Here is a 19,802-nt window from a genome sequence, read left to right as displayed (position 1 = left end):
TACAGTTTATCAAATAATTAAACAAGTCCTAAAACATTCTTCTAAACCCTGCATCTTTAGACCAAAGACCACAAAACTGAAAAAGCAAAAGGAAGACGAAATAATATTTTACTGACATCCCTAAACAAAATTCAAGCAGAATAATGTTAGCCCAGTCTTTCTTGCTGCTAGCCTGTATAACAAAGTTACATTGAATTAGCCCCTTCAGGAAGAAAGGAAATGACTCTTTCACTCTCCTTTTCCTTTCTTTGAATGGCATTTAGATTGTGGTTGTGCAGGTGTTTTTTCAGTGTTTATGTGTTTACACTGGTGAGGGCTATTTCCCTTTCTGTGGGGTTTTATCAGTTATTATAGGTTTAAACCTAAAACCGGACAGCCTACTCATATGTTTCCTCCTGTCCCTTTCGTAATGCCTCAGTGGGACTTGAACCTGGTGTTGACCTATTTGATGTGCGCTCCTTTTGAGCCACTTCATAAATGTCCTCTTCGTCTTCTAACTCTTACGACTGCTTTCCTGGTTGCCATCACCTCTGCTAGGCGGGTGAGTGAGCTCCAGGCTCTCTCTTCTAAGCCTCCTTTCCTCTCTGTCCATCTGGACAAGGTTGTTCTCAGGACTCGTCCTTCCTTTCTCCCTAAGGTGGCAATTGCCTTTCACATCGGCCAGTCTCTTACATTGCCCACCTTATTTTCGTCTCCGCATCCCTTGAAAGAGGAAGAGAGGCTCCACCGTCTGGACCCAAAACGAGCACTGTCCTTCTATCTGGACCATACGAAACAGTTCCGGGTGGACGACCAACTCTTTGTTGGCTACGTGGGCGCTAAGAAGGGGCGGGCAGTGCACAAGCGAAACATCTCTTGGTGGGTCGTTCTGTGCATTAAGACCGGTTATTCCTTGGCTAAGAAGGAGCCTCCTGTGGGGCTGAGGGCCCATTCCACTCTGGCCACAGCAGCTACTACTGCCCTGGGTCGGGGAGTCCCTCTGCAGGACATTTGTCAGGCAGCTACGTGGGCCTCGCTGCACACGTTTATTAAGCATTACTGCCTGGACAGCCAAGTCCGGAGAGACGGCTTCTTTGGCCGTTCCGTTCTCCAGGACTTCCTGGTGTGATCTTGGTTCGCAGACCCACCACCGGGGTTAGTATTGGTGGGGTATCTATTCTAAGGTAAGGAATCTAACGTGTTTCTTTCAGATGAACAAGTTACTTACCTTCGGTAACGATATATCTGTAAGAAACATTAGTTAGTTAGTTAGATTGCTTACCGCCCCACCCATCCTCCCCGTTCTGCGAACTGATATCTAGGGTTAAGGTCATCCCTTTCAGGGCCCTAGATTCATGGCACCAGTGTCGGTCTCTTGCATGGCTCTGCGTTCCTGGTGCGGAAAGCTATGTACAAGAACTGACGTCAGCGCGCGAGGGCGGCGTCTAAGTACTCCGACGTCATCCTGGCGATCACGACGCCGACGATGGACGCGGAGCCGCAGACGACGCCTAGCGATGCGCAAGGGTATTGCTGATGAAAATCTTTCCGGATCCAGCCTGACGCCTAGGGATTTTCTAAGGTAAGGAATCTAACTAAGGTAAGTAACTTGTTCATTAGTGACAAAATCTGATTGATGGATGACATGTGACGGAGAGGTGAGAAGTTAGTGACGCCTGAACTTTTGAGAGAACATATTCTGAACTTGGCACATGAAGGTAATGTGGGTTTGAGTGCGACCAAGCGTAAACGAAGGGCTGAATACTGTTCGCTTGGTATGGATCATAATGTGGAGTGGAGTATTAGAAATTACACGTCTTGTCCATTGAGTGACAAGTCACAAAAGACAGTGAAATATGTGCCAGTGTCTACTGACAAGATCTGCGCTACGTGGAAGAAAATTGGGTTGAACATTTTGTGACCGTACAGTGTTTTGAGTTTTGATTTGTTATATGCTATAGTAGTAAATGATTATAATTCTATGTGTCCTGAGGTTAAATTTACCAGCCAGGTAATCACTTGAGAGGTGATCAGTGTCCTGTCAGAAATTTAGAATAGGGAAGTTGTTCCAGATTTAATAGTGATGGTCAGTGATGTACAGTTTGTGTCACGCCCCATGGAGGATTTTTTGAGACATGGGCTGTAGTGCACATATACCCAAAGGGAAATGGTTTGATAGAGAGTTGAAACAAAACAATCAAGGAGAGATTGCAGTTGGCTCTGTCAGGTTGGTTCTTGGAAAGAAGCTGTAAACAAATTGATAAGGCCATGTGAGTTGATGAGGGGCTGGAAACCGAGGATGTTATTTTAAAAAGGGAGTGCAGAGGTAAAGTTTGAATTTGCGTGATGGAATTGGTGGTGCGGGAATTGCGGGTGCTATGGGGATAGCAGTTGGATATTGGGTGCGGGTGCGAAGTGGACATAAGAGGAGGAAGATGTTGTTAAAATTCTCTCATCCTTTGCTGCTAAAAAAGATGAATCCATACACGGTGTGGCTGAGTGATGGTAATGTGTGTAATCTAAAGAAGGTCATTAAGATGGCAGAATATCTCACCATTTAACCCGGCCAGAATTCGAGAAGGGTTGCAGAGGGTCTCCTTTCTGAGTCAAGGAAGGTCTTAAAAAGCACCCAATAGGGTCACAGATTATGTGATGTATTGACGTGCATTCCCGTTCAGATGCGCTCTAATTTTATAGATGTTTAAATTCTGTTATATAAAAATAAATAGAGAAATTGTGCGTTATGTTGTCACTGTTCAGTTGTTTGGAGGGAGATGTGTTGAATCCTACGTGCTGTCGAATGCATAGGTTTCAGGGAATTATGTCATAGAATGTTGGGGCCGAGTGTCGGTGCTGGGAGGTGGCGGAGCTTTGTTCAAAGCTCCCTCTCTATGTATTTGCCAATAAAACTACAATCAAATATGTATAACCTGACCGACTTCTCACTGAGGAAGAGAGTACCTTACAGACTGCCGTTTTGAAGCATGTACAATAAGTGCACCCCCCGGCCCGTAACCCCCCGCTCCCTCCCCATCTTAAGGAGGTCACACCACATCCAGGTCAAGTCCCTCTTGTCCCCTTTCCTGAGAGCAATTCATGCTTCCCAGCAGGCTGCCAGGTGGCAGCTGGGTATTATCTCAGAAAGGGCAAAAAAGGCTACTGGAAGCTTTAGGCAGGCAAAGTCCAGCCTATTAAAAGTGATTTTTTTTCTTTCAAAATATTAATTTAAAATCTGACTTTACTGCCTGATTGGTTTTTACATTCCTATTAATTTGGGTTCTTGACTCATGGGACTAACTATTCTCGGACCAAAGTTGTACATTATATTAAGTCATAATGTAACCCAATGCTTTTCTTTGGGAGAGCCAGCCAGCCATACCACAGTGAAAAACGACTTTGGAGAGTTTTCACTGCCAGGACTTTTAAAACTTAAGAACACATTTCCAAAATTTTAAATACCATGCACTCTTAGGGGACTAACATAGGAGTGACTTATCAGTACTAAAAAGTAAGGGTTACCCCTGGGAAAGGGTTTATTTTGCCGGGTCCAATTGACAATCTTTAAACTGCCATGCTAGGCTGCAGTGGCAGGCCAAGATTTTGTTTTCTCTTTGTCTCTGTAGTGGTTGCACAAAGGTGAAATTAACTCACAGGCCCTGCATATCCGGAGAAACATATACCAGAGACTTACAGGTATGTTAAATATGCCAATCAAGGATCAACCAATTCTACATATTTTTTTAGGTCAGAACACATACAATGGGTGCTGGACGTCAGCGTCCTGGTGTCCATCAGTAATTTAACACTAAATCTTGCCAAAAAGTAGGGTTCATCAAAGCCAGAACAGATAATGTAGATAATGCACCCACCAAAAAGATTGTTATAGAAATTATACAACCTTTCTTTCTGCCTATTGCAATGTGTTTGTCCTGTGGAGTGGACCACTGGGCCAGATAGGCAAGTTTTTTTAAAGTAGTCATACAAAATATTAGTATCTTTTTTTAATGCATTTTTAAACGTTTTCTAACCGTGCCATTAGAGCAGCGCTATTCCACTTGATAAAATGTTTGTCTGTCTGATACATTTCTAAGGTTAGTGTATTTAACCTACTTGCATTATTCTTTGAGCTAATAAAGTCGTTTTACTGTGGGTTTTTAATGTAAACATTATTAGAAGGCTAGTGCCTTCATTAATTTCAGTGTGGTTGATAACTCAGTATGTATTAATCATAGGAAAAAAAGGAAAAGGAATTGAAAATGCGCAAAGAACAAAAGGAAAACGAGGCTAAGGAGCGCCATAAAGCAGACATGGAAGAGAAGGCTAAGGAGAAGTTTAATGAATGGTTGAAGAAAAAGCAAGCAGAAGAAAAAGAGAAGAAAAGGAAAGAGAAGGTAAGAGTGGCATTCAAAAGCCAATGAATTATCTTTGACAACTCAATATGAATTACCTTTAACTTCTTAATAACTTTTTGCCAATGTAGGTTCTCAGACAATTACTCCTAAGCATTTAGCTGAAACTTCTAACGTGTAATAGCCGCAATTAAGATAATAAGCCTCTCATGAACCAGTATATCAAATCTAGTCCCCTGTCGCAGAGCGGCAAATTGTTTTTTGATTTATGTAATTCCTATAGCCTATCAGCAGCCTTTTGGTAAATCTCCTTTGTGGCCAAAGCGTTTTTTTTCTGTGAGGTCTTACAATGGGTTGGTGTTCAAGTAGTAGATATGTGGGGGTTGGTGTTCAAGTAGTAGATATGTGGTTCTGTGAAAGCCGCTCACAATTTTTAAATTGCCTACGATAGACAAGTTGAGGCCTTCATTTAAAACTATGCTGGATCTATTCAAGATGCCTCCGTTACCCAAGGGGGACAGCATCCTGTGGGTTTGGTACCACCAGCAGCTCTGACATCATCCAACTCCACACCTCCTCAAGGTCCAGCGTCTGCACCTCCAAAGAAGTCAGTGCCCTGCAAAGTGCCATCCTGTTTGCATTGAATACCACTCTTGGAGCCTCTTTTGGCATCCCCCTCAAAGTCCGTTGAAATGAATCGTGTGACAAAAGACAAAGTTGAGGCCTGTTTTGATGATGAGCCGCAAATGGAAGAATTTTTGGTTCCGACTCTGATACTCTTGTGCCTGTTACAGAAGTTGATTCCGAGGCTGATAACCTCTATTTACTTTTCAACCCTGACGCTGAACTGCACCTTGACTTACAAAATTCAAGGAGATGTCCCTCCCCCTTCAAGCCCTCCTTAAGAATAAGTCTCTTCGTTCAGTATGATTGTAGCCTCTATGAAGACTGAATCTAACCTTTTGATGGCGATCATACAGCATTGGTCTACAATTTTCACCTAAAAATGTCATCTATCTTTTAACGAGGCATTGGTAGAGCGTAACGTGGCTGTTGGGGGAAACCCTTCTTGGGCTGTGCAGTACACAGACCAGATACCTAGATGACGCAGGCCTATCATGTATCCAAAGTTCTTTCTGCTGAACCATACATTGAAACTTCTTGTAGTCGCAAAATATGACCTAAATTCCTTTCCCTAAATCTCACCAGACTGAGGGTTGAAATATTGGACTGTACACGACTGAATATCTGTGCTTCAAGTAGTTTTGCACTTTGCAAGGCGAATACTGCATGCTTTCAAGGGCACATTGTCCATAGGAGAATGAAAAACTGACTTATCAGTCTATTGGACCACATGACAATCCTTTCAACAATGGTTTGGACACTTAGAAACAAATCTTTAAGTGCAGCTTAGATTCTACAGATAAAGTGACTTGATCTGTGGTCAATTCTGTTAGCCAGTGCCATCATGCTTTGGGTTTCTCTAAAGATGTCTGACAGACGCCATTCAGGAGGCCATGGGGCCAGCAGAGATTTTTTGGCCACAACAATGGGGTTTAAGGCCTTTTACCACTGCTGTCCAAATACCCCCCCCTACTACGGCTCTGCAAACTGGGCCAAGTTCAACCTTTCCCACCCTTGACTGTCAGTGGTAGCGAAGACTAGCAGTCACAGGCTTCTCAGAGAGATTAGTGTGGGAGTGATCAGGCTTAGTCATAAAACTACCGCCACAGCAGTGTGATAATGTCAGTGTTCAGCCCAGTGCTTCTCTTTATATTAAAGACAAGTATTTTACTACACAGAATTCTATTATGTATACAGTGATGCCAGGACACCCGATTTATAGGTGTGACACTTTATGCACCTTTTACAGCTAGCTCAGTTACCCTTCTGCCTCTCCTGTCTCTCATGGCCCTACCCCCTTTATTGGGTCTCCTCCTCCGGACCCAGAGTTCAAGTTACTAGCTATAGGTGAATCCATGCTATCCCCTCCGAACCCCACATTCCAGCCACTTTGCTCTTAGCACTCAGTTCTTTAGGCCTAAACACTTTGTCTCTCGCCCAGTTTATAGGAGGAGTGTGGGGCCGCGTTCGGACCTCCCCTGTTAACAGTGAGATTCCAGGTGGCACATGGCTGTTTCAAAAGAGCTACACTGCAGCATGCCACATGCACGTTACTCGGAGACATCTACACCAGGTGTTTTCATGAATGTGCTAGCAGTTGTGGCATCTTCATTATGGAGGTTAGTGGTCTATGCATGTCCCTACTTGGATGAATGGCTGGTGAAGACAAGGGCTCAGGCGCTAGCCAAGTAAGATCTACAACCCACGTGATCTTTCTCCATGGCTGACTTTACAGTTAATGTTCAGAAATCACATCTTACACCCAAGCAGAGTCTGACCTTCATTGAGGCTCTGCAAAACGCAATCCTCATGAAGGCTTTTCCTCAGAGGAGGAGGATTGCAGACATTTAAGAGATGATTCCGTTGTTTCTGACTCCGAGAAAGATTTTGGTGATGCAATCATATGTCTGCTGGGTCTTATGGCCTCATGCAGTCTTGATGCCTCATGCCAGAATGTGGTGAGGGCCCTCAATAGATGCCAGTGAAAGCAGTGGCTCCAAAACTAGGGGAGCCTCTTGGCTTGGTTGTAGATCTTCAGGCCAGTGCATCTAGATCTGCATTGCTGTGTTATCCCTTCAGTCTTCTGCATCTGCAGGCTACTGTGGTCACATACATCTCGCTGGAATTGGGCATCCATCTGGGTGACGAGACTGTATGGGACCTTTCGTCCATGTCACAGCAGCACCTGCACATAATCAGACACCACCACATAATCAGACACCACCACCACCACAATTCATTATAGCAACAGACAGAGCAATGTGTTTGAATGCAATATTTCTGTGGTAGTTGTTTCAGTAACATGATATTTTCCCTGTGGCTGTACACCTTCAGGCTCCTCAGCACAAGAGCAAATGCTGTGAGCTGCCACTCCTTAAAAGACTGTAAGGCTTGACATCTTTGGGTGATAGTCCCCCAAGCCTTTTGCCTTGTCTATTTTGCTGAATTTGTTTTTGTTGACTTTAGGACTCTGTGCACTCTACCACTACTAACCTGTGCTCAAGTGTGTGTGTGTGTGCTCTCTCCCTAAAACATGGGACATTTAAATGACATGTAAGACCTTAGTAAATGGTGCTATTTATACCCAGGGCCTGTAAGTTAAATACTAATAGCGAGTAGCAGCACTCATCGATCCCCGCACTGAAGTAGCCTTTCAAAACATGTCTCAGACTTGCCACTGCAGCCTGTGTTGCAATTTTAAACTGACAATTCGAACTGACAAAATAAACCTTTTGCCAGTGTGAGAAAGTGCCTCTTTTTACATAGTTAGCCCCCACTTTTTGCCTGGTTTTGATGTGATTTCAACTGTAGTGCACAGGTTCCCTGCCAACCAGGTCCCCTGTGCCATTGTTTCTCCCTCAAAATATGTACACAGTTGGCACTGTTCCCTGTAAGTCCTTGGTAAATGGTACACTAGGTACCTCGGGCCTGCGAGCTGAAGATGGTCTCCTGGAACCCCCTCACTGGAACCATCCCACTGGCCTTGCAGCTTGCATGCCCCTGTGAGGGAGAAAACGACAAAGTCAACATGGCATCCTGACTGGGTGCTGTGCCAGCCAAAACTGCCTGGAGGTAGAGTTAAGTCACCCCTCTAGCGGGTCTCACAGCCCTAAGGCAGGGTGCACTAACCCACAGGTGAAGGCATATCTGCATGAGCAGATGTGCCCCTACAATGTTAGGGTCCATTCCTTAATATTGCAAGTGCCATGGAAGCCATACAGGGTACATGGGCTGGAAACTCGACAACTTGGATTCCACAGCACCATGATGACTTCACTGAACATAGGAGTGTTTGGTACCAAACTACTTAATTCAATAAATCCAATTTGATGCCAGTGTGTGATTTATTGTACCATGTACACAGAGGGCATCCCAGAGGTGCCCCCTGAAAACCTACCAACCCTGGTGTGGACTCTTACCAGCTGTAGGGATCCAGCCATCACCATGCATGTTTCTGGATCCCTGGGTAGAGAGCCTCTGTGCTCTGGGACCAGAAATAATGCACATTTGGGCAGAGGTTTGTCACCTCCTCCCCCAGGATGGGCCAGTGCTCGAGAGGGGAAGCTTCAAAGACCTGCTGCCTTTGTAATGCAACCACCAGCCTCTGCTGCAAGCAGCAGATGGCAGGGCCCTGTTTACACCCCCACTTTGGGTGGGAAAACCTAGGTGAATAGGAGATGCACCCACCTCTGCCAGCTCCCCCCGCACCCCAAGGAGGGAAAGGCAATGTGACGCACATCTTTTAGTCCCGTCATCTTGAAGATGGGAAAACCCCTCCGATCAGGGCTAGGTCTATGCGTCCTCCGACAGGAGGGTGGCATAATAGAGGGTGTAGTCACCTCAGGGAAGATGCCCAATGGCCCTACCACCTGCTACTCCCCTGAAATGCCCCTAAATATAATATTTAGGTGCCCCCACCCCCCAGACCCAGAAACTAGATCTACGGCGACAAAAGATGCAACAGAACGACCCTGAAAGTTGACTGAAGACGACGACTGCACTGGCCCCAGCCCTACCAGCCTGTCGCAAGCTTCTGCAAATCTGAGACCTGTCTTGCAGCCAGCGACCTCTGAAAACCCTGGAAGGACTGCTGCCTTCGAAAAAGACTCCAATGTCCCATGGACAGCAAACCTGCCCAAGAAGAAACAAACTCCAAGAACCCTCGTCCCAGGCAGATCCGTGGCCCCTGCCCACTCAGCACTCTGCACCTGTGCAGTGAAGTCTCTCCAGCGATCCTGACCTCGTGTCCAGCGTTGGCTGACCTTTCCTGATCACCATTCTCCATGGCAGCGCCTGCTGTGTGAATCCAACGGCTCTCCGCGACTGGCTCCAGTAAGTAGACTCCAGCGTCGAAAGGCACCCCTGCACCCGAAGCCCTTGGGTCTTGGTGAGCTAAACTGACGGTACCCGTACGACCCGCCCCCCCCCCCCACACATCTCCTTACCTCTGCTGATATTGGTCTCCCTCCTGCAGCCTCTGGTGCAACGCCTGCAGCCTGTTTGCCAAAAGAAGAAACTCCATTGAACAGCTTTGAGCGCCCAACACTGATCTTTCACCCTGCACCCGGTCGTCTCTGTGACGCTGGTGGTGTTTGCTTGGTGCTGTTTTGTACCCCCCACCTCCCCTTTGCTTGTGCTAACCCCCAAAGCTTGGCCCCTGCAAACGTACTACTTACCTGCAAGCAGTGTGGCTCAGGCACCCCAGTCTCCATTGAAATGTATTGGGCCGCAGGTGGTGCAGTTTTGATACTCACCTGACCCTTGCAGACTTTTGGTCCCAAAGACTGGAATTGTAAGTGGATTACTTAAAAGCTTAACTGTGTTATTGTTTTCACCATAGGATAACACTGAGCTGTTCTGAAAAGTTTGTGTTGATTTTTCACAGTGAAAATGTTGATTTAAAAACATACTTACCTGATTGCAAAGATCTTGGTCTTAAAATACAAACAAAGTATATTTTTCTAAAATTTGTCAGGATCTCCTTGACTAGAGTTTCCATTATTGATCAATGTTATGCAGTAAAGGTCTTCCACTCCTCTGTGTTAGGCCTAAAGGCTGCTCGCCCACACTATCACTAATAGAGCATTTTGGGTTTTACATTAAGCCTTGTAGACTTTTGGGGAACCGCTGGACTCTGTGCATGGTGTAGCCACCTATTGGTGATACCATAAACAGAGCCAGCTTCCTAACGCCTAAACTATGCTTTTTTAAAACCGATCTGTCACATCTAAGGTACGCCCCGAAGGCTCATAGGGCAGGTGCCTTGTATTTAAAAAGTAAAAATACTCCAAACGTGTGTTTACTATAGCAAGGCCTGTCTCCCCCAAGGATAGCATTAAGTTACCTTCTTACACTTAATAACTGATAACTTACGTTTGGGAGCAGATAGGACATTGTTGTTTCAACTAAAATTGTAATTTTAAATCCTCTTTAATGGTAAAGTCAAACTTTAAATAGTAATTTGGAAAAAGCCACTATTGGAAGTTGGCATTTTCTTGTATTAACCATTTGGTTCCTGCTACCTTTGTCCTGGGGCACATGACTGTGAATAAATTGGCATTTGGCCTTTTTGTATTGCTCCCAGACAGTGAGACAAAGGGGGCCTAGGATGGGCCATCTTGCCCGGATGTTTGGAATGGAGCTGTTTCCTGCTCACTTACATTTCTAAGGGCTGCCTCCAGCACACATACAAAGGAGCTTGACACTAGTCTTTGTCACCCAAGCCTACTTGAAGCCCTGACCAGGGAATGAAAGACTTTTTCAGAACCAGATTTGGGGGCACTATAGAGAGTCTCTCCACTTCAAAGGCTTCCTCCAAGTATAAATATTGGACATCCTGAGCTACTCATCAAATCACTTCTGTACATGTGGAAGACTCAGAAGATGGACTGCTCTGTTGCTTGAAGGACTGTCCTACTGCCCTGCTGCCCTTAGGAAAGAAACCTGGATCTGCTCCTTGAACCCAGAACCACCAGAGGGACTTTGTGAGCTAATAATTAGCTGGCCACCCATGTGGACCCAGGGCCACCAGTGTGACTTCATGCACTAGCTAGCTGGCCACCTGTGTGAGCTACAGGGACATACCAGGCTCCAGAGATCTGTCCAGGCGCAACTGGACCTGACTGAGCCCTGCTGGCCTCTGCTGGACCGAGTCCCTGATTCCAAAAATGCTTCTCCCCAGGTAGTGGACCCTTGACTGGCATCAGAGTGTACTTGTCTGTAAAGAACGGTGAAATACAGAAGTTTTGGGCTCTTTGTCACTGCAAGTGGACCCATTCACACCAAGACATTGTCAGTCGCAAAGACCGCCAATGTGAAGCTCCCAGGAACACTACTCTTATGAGATCTGCACTTCATGCTACAGCAACGATCGCCCGCAATGACTGCCAATGTGAAGCTTCAGCAATGACCGTTTGCTAAGCCAGACCGGATCTTTGCGATACAGCGATGGCCATCCGTGACACTCTCCCTGCTCCTCGCAGCCTCCTCCTCTGCAAATGGAACTCTTTACACAAGACTTTGAGAAGGTTACTTTCTCAGTGGGGCTAAGTAGGTCCCTGTATCTGGTCTACGCTCCATCGCGGTCGTCCTGAAGTTGTGACTCTCCCCTGGACTAGCACGAGCAGAGGACTGCGAGTGGCCCTTTGTGCTTTTAGGTTTTATGCTTATCCACAGACTTTCAAATTGCATATCTCCAGTTCTCCTTCTTTGGTTTTTGTCGTTCTGGTATCCTTATTTATATTAAAACGTATTCTAGTCTTCTAAATTGGTTTGGGATTTTTCTTTTGTTGTGTTTATTTTATTACTCCTTGTGTGCTGCAAAAATACTTTACTCATTGCCTCTAAGTTACGCCTGACTGCTTTGTGCCAAGCTACAAGAGGGTTAAGCACAGGTTAATTTAGTGAGTCTTGTCGTACACCCTGACAAGGATTGTGTTTATTGAGTGGGGCGTCCATCCCTTTCAACTAATAACCTAATTTCTTACAAGGACGACCAATGAGAACTCTATTCTGAAGTGGCAGACATGATGTCTGTAGGAGGCTGGCTTAGTATATGGTGCACACTTATTTAAGTGAAGCACCTAGCACTAATCTAGACAACCCCGATGGTCATTTTAGTGGTCTTAGATAACTATAGAAAGCCTTCAGGCTTAGTCTGGACGGAGTGTTAAGCAGCTTGTTTTACCACAACTAATCATATAGTGTAGGTTAAACCAAAAAGAACCACACAGTGTAGTTATAAAAAGAAGTATATTTATTATACACACTCTCTAACACATTGCTACAACTCCTACCCAGGGATATCAACACAATACACACAATATTTCAAATGTGGACAGGTAAGTAAGCACAAATACACAGTGGTATCCAGGGGGAGTCCTAACCATATACCAAAGAAGTAGAATGCAAACTGCGACTGAAGTTGGGACTTGGACCAGAAGACTCAGAAGAGCTGGGGACCCAAGGAACCACCCAAGATAAGTACCCAGGAACCCCACGGAACCTGTGTGCAGAGTGGAAACACAGCCCTGTACTCAATGCAAGTCAATGGCAAAGTCGCTGTTGCAGTTTTTAAGAAGGACCGTTCTCAGTGGACATTGAAAAAACCCAGTGAAAGACAGAAGGCTAGAGAGTCACCGAATAACGTCAGAAACTGCCATAGACCACAAAGGAGGACTTGAAGAAAGATGCCGCAGGCGAAGAAGCTGAAAGAGTCCGGTGGAATCCAAGGATGTATTCTTGAAGAGAAGTACCTGAAAGCGAGGGGACGTTCACAAGCTGTGCCACGTCCGATGTCAAGAACCAGGGGGTCTCTGTCCGGCGGAATCAGCAACATGCCTTGGCAGCTTCAACAGACATGGCAAATGAAAAAGGTGCACCAAGTGCAGGAGAGTCAGAGCAGGCCTAAGCAAGCAGGGGAGCCCACTGAAGCTAAAAAGAAGACCCTTGAGAGGACCCACAGGCTGAAGGCACAGGAGTCGCAAGAGAACCTCGAGCAGCTCACCAAAGACCCTGGTCCACAGTACAGAGGATGCGGTGAGGACAAAGAACTTGGTAGGAAGAGATGCTGGAGACTTGGAGCTTCTTGCAGCCCGAAGATCTCTGGAGGACAGAGTTAACAATCCTTGGCAACAGCAAGCCGTTTCGGTGCACAGGGATTCTGTTCCAGTGGTTCCAACTAGGGATACGGACCTCAAACTTGCTGAGAGGACAGGTAAGTCTCGAGGGAGTTGCAGAACCACCACCTGTGTTGCTGAGTCTTTTGGAGTCTGTAAGACATCAGGAGCAGCAGACCGGTCAGCTTTTTTGCGGTTCTTGCAGATGCAGGGGAGTGATTCCTTCACTCCAAGGGAGATTCTTTCGAGTGTCTTTGATGCCCACAGGCCTGGAGCATCAGAATTCTTCCTTGGTGCAGTCTTGGTTCCAGGCGAAGTCCAAAGTGCCCAGATGGTACAAGTAGAAGTGGGTTTAGATCGGAATCTTGTCCCACCACGAATCTGAAGAGCCACCCACAGGTAAGCCCTTGAGTACCCCAGGGAAAAGTGTTGCGACGATTCAAGGTTCTCTCCCAGAGGGGGGGCTGGACAGAGGGCATGATACTCCTATGTCCTTTGTCCAGTTGCATGCCAGAACAGGAGCCGAGGGCTCCCTGAAGTGGCTCAAACTGGAGTATGCAAGGATGTCACCAAATGTGCCCTTTAAAGCAGTCTGGTGGCGCTGGCAAGCACCCCCACCCCAGCCCAATACACTAAGTCCTGTCTGGGAGGTGGTCACACCTCCCTGTGACAGGAAACCTATTGTTCTACCTTCCCCTGCGCAAGCTCAGCTGCAGGAGGGAAGAATCGTGTCTGTGGTCAGCAGCAGCACTAGCATGCTGGCAGTCCCTGAAAGGCTGTTACTGTGAGTACTGAGGGCTTCCCAGAGGAGCCCCCTGGTGCATGGAATCGTACCTGCAACCGCCCGTAACGGTGCTGAGGTATGATTCCTACATGTTAGATACCAAAAAGGCCCAGGTTCGGCCCAACCAATCTATAGTTAGCCATCGCGTACTGAGGCATGACCAATGCAGTGCTCGAAAAATCATAAAAATTGCACTAGACCTGCAGGACCAGTAACCTCCAAATTCTCCTTGACCTAACTGAAATGTACTTGACTTCTGTCAGTGAAAGTAAGCAAATGTGACAAGCTAACAAGATTTAAAAGCATTATTATTGCTCATTTACATTTTGAGCAATAAAGATGCCTTTAAATCATGCTATCTTTCCACATTCCCTCTGCTTTCAGAGGCAGAGGTCAAGTGTCAGTTTGTCTTCTTACTCGCCAGAAACGGCAAGTAGGACCTAAAAATAGCTCGTCCTGAATGAATCTGACTCGCAAATTCTAGCGGTCGAGTGGATTTTTCAAGCCCTGCCACTATATGTATCAAAATGACTGACTGCTCTTACAAAGCCTGGAGAATGGACTCTGTGGTTTGTAGAGGGTGTCCTGCTCATGTAGGGCACCCCCCACACTTATAACCTAGCACCCGGCCTTCAGGATTGAAATGCCTGTTTTAGTGGTGGCTTACAGGTTTTAAGTGCAGTGACCTCAGATCTAATGAAACTTATTTATTTTGTAAGTGGTGCTAGTACCAGCTTACACAGGCTGCAATGACAGGCCTGCTGTCACAGTTTGCGTGGTTTCTGATGGGTGGCATAATACATGCTGCAGCCCATTGGAGACCCCTGGTGTACCTATGCCCTATGCCCTGTGTACCTTAGTACCATATATTAGGGACTTACATGGGTACAATAGTAGCCAATTGGGAAGGAACTAAAGTACTTACCACAGGGAGGAAGCACAGGGACTGGGGTCCCGATTACCAGTCTCCCAGTTAGATTAGTCAGAAAACAGAATAACACCAGCAAAAAGTGGGGGTTATCCATGAAAGCAGATCCTACTTTCCCACAATATCATATTGGGGTGTTAATCCACGCATCCATTTGCCACCTCCCAGAACAGGACTCTTCTTGCGAACCAAATGCAATATTTGTCTTTAACATGCGCCAGTCCATCATTCCTACATCTTTAATCTCACCTCCTCATTCCACAAAGAGAAGAAGCAGCTTCATTGATTTCAATGTAGACAGCAATATGCTATTACATCAACCACACCCACCAAAACAGAGTAGATGGCCAGCTTTTTCTGGACTTTGCCAGAGCCAAAACAGGCAAGTGTGAGCATACACACAATTTTGCGTTGGATTATCTCTATATCGATATCTGCAACACCCTTGCCAAGAACGCCTCTCTTGAGGTTGTCTGTGTCCACTCTTGGGTCATGGCTGTTTCCACGGGTCCCACAAGAGACTTCATTGTAGCTGACGCCTGCTTGGTGGCCATAAGGACATCTTTGCATACTTTTGCTAAATATAACTGCCTCACAGCCCAAGCGTGCAGTGACGGATACTTTGTTAGGGCTGTGCTGCATGATTTCCTTGTTTAACCAGCACTACTCAATCCCTCCTCCCAGAGTATATTGCTTTGGGTTTCAATCAGAAGCTGAGGAATCTGCAGGAAGATGCATCCGTCAGCAGAAAAAGTTACTTTCGTACAATAATAATATTTCTTGTGAATACATATTGTTCCCGCATATTACGCCCTGGTGAGTGCCTCCACAATTAATAGGATCCCAAAATAGACAAATTTCAATATAATGCATTGTCACTGTCATGGATGCTCGGTTTGATCCTCTCTGCATGCCTCAATGGGATGCGGAACGTGTACCAGGAACTGACACAAACATACTAGTCACTAGTGGCTGGTGTGCGGGCAGGTGGGGGGGGTAGAGGATGTGGTGACAGATAAAGAAAACGCGGAACATGTACCATGAACTGACTCAAACATACTAGTCACTAGTGGCTGGTGTGCCGGCAGGTGGGGGGTAGAGGATGTGGTGACAGATAAAGAAAACGCGGAACATGTACCAGGAACTGACACAAACATACTAGTCACTAGTGGCTGGTGTGCCGGCAGGTGGGGGGTAGAGGATGTGGTGACAGATAAAGAAAACGCGGAACATGTACCAGGAACTGACACAAACATACTAGTCACTAGTGGCTGGTGTGCCGGCGGGTGGGGGGGTAGAGGGGTGGGGACAGATAAAGAAAACGCGGAACATGTACCAGGAACTGACACAAACATACTAGTCACTAGTGGCTGGTGTGCGGGCAGGTGGGGGGTAGAGGGGGGGAGACAGATAAAGAAAAGAGTAAAATAAAAAGTTGAAAAAGGAACTTAGCTGCTGCATCTGTGGAAAAGTGGATTTCCCTGGTCAGTTATGTCCCCTATCTTGGACCCCAACGGTTCTATATGCATGTTACAAGTACATGTATGTTCTCTCCAGTTCCAGTTTCTAAGACGCAAACATATGTGTGGCCACCGTCAACATGTTCTCTGTCAGATCCGCCATCAATGGGCCGGATAGTTAATTCCTAAATAGGAAAGGCCACCGACTTTATATGGCTAAGTTACTCCATTTTTACAGTTCAGGCGAGTAGGCCCGATTCTGTCCTCAAAGCCTTTCCCTGCTCTCTGTCTCTGACAGCTTCAGCTTGAGCTCGCATCTGTATCCATGAACTTTGTCCTACTCCCTGTGCAGCTAACGGTGCCTGCCTCGGCTAGTTTTCGCCTGTCTGCCAAGAAGTTGTATTTCACCTTCGAATTATCTATTTTGCTCTCCAGCCGATGCATTCCTGTCCAGTGATTTAGGTAAACATTTCCTTTAGCTCACAAGCAAAGGACTCAGTCTTTCCGTCCTCCTGCAAGTGATTCATAGCCCTGTTGCCATGGAAAGTTTTCTGCCCCTCGCATCTCATATAGACACTTAGACGCTTGTACACGCACACAGTCAGTATAGAATAGATTCTGTCCGAGAGTCCTTCCTTGTGGATAACATAGTTCTTTAAACATAGGATGTTAGATATGATTTGGGATTAGGATGACTTGACCCCAGACTTCTCGTCTCCACATGTAGAGCTAAATGTCAAGTCCCCTTCACCCCCTAGTTGCACGTCAATTACACGTCATGCTGCCGCGCGCGCATCTATGCCAAGTATTATCTTATAGATCCACCTATGTCTGATAATTCTAACCAATCATGTTTCTTTTATTCCTTATTACGCCTAGTTTCGATTATGTCACTGTCACGTCATTTTTCTTATCAAATGTTACGCCTTCTACATTCGTTTCATTGTAATGTACTTATTATAAAAATACATGTCTGTTAATAAATTATTGTACTTCACTTCCTGAACCTTCGTGGTGACGGAACCTGAGGGCCGCGACTCGAGTCGGCCATTTTGAATGGAATAAAGCCCATTAGACAACCTCTTATACCACGGATTCTGCCTCTTGTTATTTTGAGCTATTTTACTTTAGTTTAAGACTCCGTACGAAATTCAGTCAGGTAATATTTATTTTATTTACCACATAATGGCGCCCGAACAGGGACACTTTCTCATCTCACGCGCCGGCGGTGCGTTGCAGGCCCGGTCTCCTGCCACAGCTGGACGGACCATAAACGCGTACCAGCAGGATTTCCTGTAAGCTCCCTCCGGTCTAGCGGGGGCGACTGAGGCTGCGATCAACCCAGACGAGGCGGTGAGAAGTGCGAAGTATCCCGACCAGAGCCTAGCTGAGAGAGCAAGATCCGAGGTATACAGAGGCCCACCAGGTTTTCCGAAATTCCGACGTCCAGAGGGTCCGATGTCCGCAGTTATCGAGTCCTGTCCATTCTCTGAGGCCTTCCGTTTCAAGGAGCTACTCGGTGAGTACCATCGCCGGGGAGGCGTGTTGACGCGCACATAGGTTGTGCCGGTCAAGACGGATTTGGGTACACAAATCCGGTCTGCACTGTTTAGCAGTGTATATGTACTGTTTAGCAGTATATCAAGTATTCCGAAGTATTCAGTTATCGTCAAGAATTCAGCGTGGTGATTAGTTAAGCAGACTGTCATCATTGTCGATCATTGTTATAATGTTCAATGTTTAATGTTTAAAGTATTCAGAAAATGTCTTGCATATTGTGGTATGAATGACTGTTCATTGTTCACTGTTCATTATTGTGTTTCTCGTATTAAGTAAGTTCAAGAGTAAGTATCAGATCAGTTGTCAATATGCCGCTCTTCTCGAAGTTAAGACAGATTACCACCAGAAAAGGGGTGCTTGAAGAAGCAGTTCCTATTCCTCCTAGAGACACTCCAGGACATTTCATGTACCATAAACATGGCTTAGATGCCATATTGTTTCTTGATCTATGGGTAGATTATACCAAAGGATTACCGGAAAGTCAAAGGTGGCCCATAGCGGGAACCTGGGATGCAGAGTGCATCATGAAAGTGGAGGAAGAGTTATGGAAAAGAAAGGTCAGACAGTCACAGAAAGACGCCGTTGAGTTATGGCGTAAAGAATCTCATAGACGAACAGAAAAAGCACGTAGACAAGAAGAGAGGAGTAAAGAAAGTTCAAATAAAGTTCAAGAAAATCTATTAATTGAGGAAGGTATCCGAGTGAAATCAGAACAAGTAAATAGACAAAGAAATGCTCTTATGAATGGTATGTATCCCCTTCTAGCCGAAGGACTACCTAAGGCTGTTACGGAGGTACCAAAAGACTTGCCACCCCCATTATTTCCAATTAAGGTACATCCAAAGGGGCATCCCAGAACCGCAGAAGATGTTTTCCTTTCCTCATATCTAGACGATGCAGCCCCCGAGTATGCTAACGCCACACCACATAGACCGTCTGGCGGAGGGATTCAACGTCAGGATCAGGTATCTGTCCCCGTGCAACAGCAAGTCCCGATACAAGCTTCGGCAAGCACATCTGTTTCCGCATCTGTTTCCGCAGTCGACTCTACAGGGGTATCGACACCCATAGTTGCTGTATCACGTTCGACGAACCCTTTCACACCCGACGCCCCAGATGGGGCCACGGGAGGTGCTAGCAGTACTTTTACGCCACCTAGAATAAATAAACTTGTCTTTCAAGAGTCAGCACATTCACGTACACCTAAGTTCGTAAGTGAACGTGCGCTTAAGGAACTCCTTGTAAATTGTAGGTATGACCCGGTGGTTGGTAAAGAGGATGAAATGGTTCTGGCATCATTACGTATCAGGCGAGCCGCAGAGTATTTAGCAAGGTTACCAGGAATGATTACGCATCTGGATAACATATATCATTTTGTTCAAACAGGACGAGATCCAGGATGTATTAACAGAGCTATGGAATTCCAGAAAGTAGAAATACAGGGGGAACTGTTACGTTTTCTCATAAACTGTGTGATCAGAAATCAAGATCGTCCGGGGGTAGACCCGTATGCAATGCTTACTCTTACAAAATGGAGTCAGAATATATCAGAAGGGAGACACGATAAGCAAAATTGTATAATAGCCATGTGCCGAAAAATCCGTAAAGAAATAGAACGTATTCATGAAGAGAGATTGGGAACAGACGAGTTTGAGCAGGATGAAGTGTCCGAATCAGAGAATTCCGCAAGACAGTCAGAAACCATAGCCTATGTAGGCAGAGGAAGATCCTGTGAAAATACTAGATGTTTTTCTGATCCCATACATTCTGTATGTCCAAATAATAGCAGAACGTATCCAACGCCTGTAATAAATCTGAAGTCTCCTGAACATTCGTTTCAAGCCGCAGATAAAATACTACGAGAACGAAGGGGTTACCACCTCCTCGATTCCATGGATGAGCAAGAATTAGCCAGATCAGCCGTTCACTGGATCGTTAGTCCTGAAAAATATGGTGATGAAACCGTAGCACACACGTTTCTCAATCTCAGTACAGATGAAC

At 45.9% G+C, this 19,802-nt stretch overlaps 1 protein-coding gene across 2 annotated transcripts in view; it reads left to right on the top strand.

Annotated features, from left to right (window-relative positions):
* CCDC34 (coiled-coil domain containing 34) overlaps positions 1 to 19,802 on the top strand; it is a 381,735-nt gene that overhangs the window by 318,604 nt on the left and 43,329 nt on the right. For both annotated transcript variants that reach the window (XM_085643633.1, XM_085643634.1), the window contains exon 5: positions 4,212 to 4,370. In XM_085643633.1, the coding sequence (XP_085499759.1) occupies positions 4,212 to 4,370 (159 nt within the window). The remainder of the gene's footprint in view (positions 1 to 4,211; positions 4,371 to 19,802) is intronic.

Source organism: Triturus cristatus, chromosome 3_1 (assembly GCF_964204655.1).
Source record: "Triturus cristatus chromosome 3_1, aTriCri1.1, whole genome shotgun sequence".
NCBI classification, from domain to species: Eukaryota; Metazoa; Chordata; class Amphibia; order Caudata; family Salamandridae; genus Triturus; species Triturus cristatus.
This window is presented reverse-complemented; position numbering and strand designations above follow the sequence as displayed.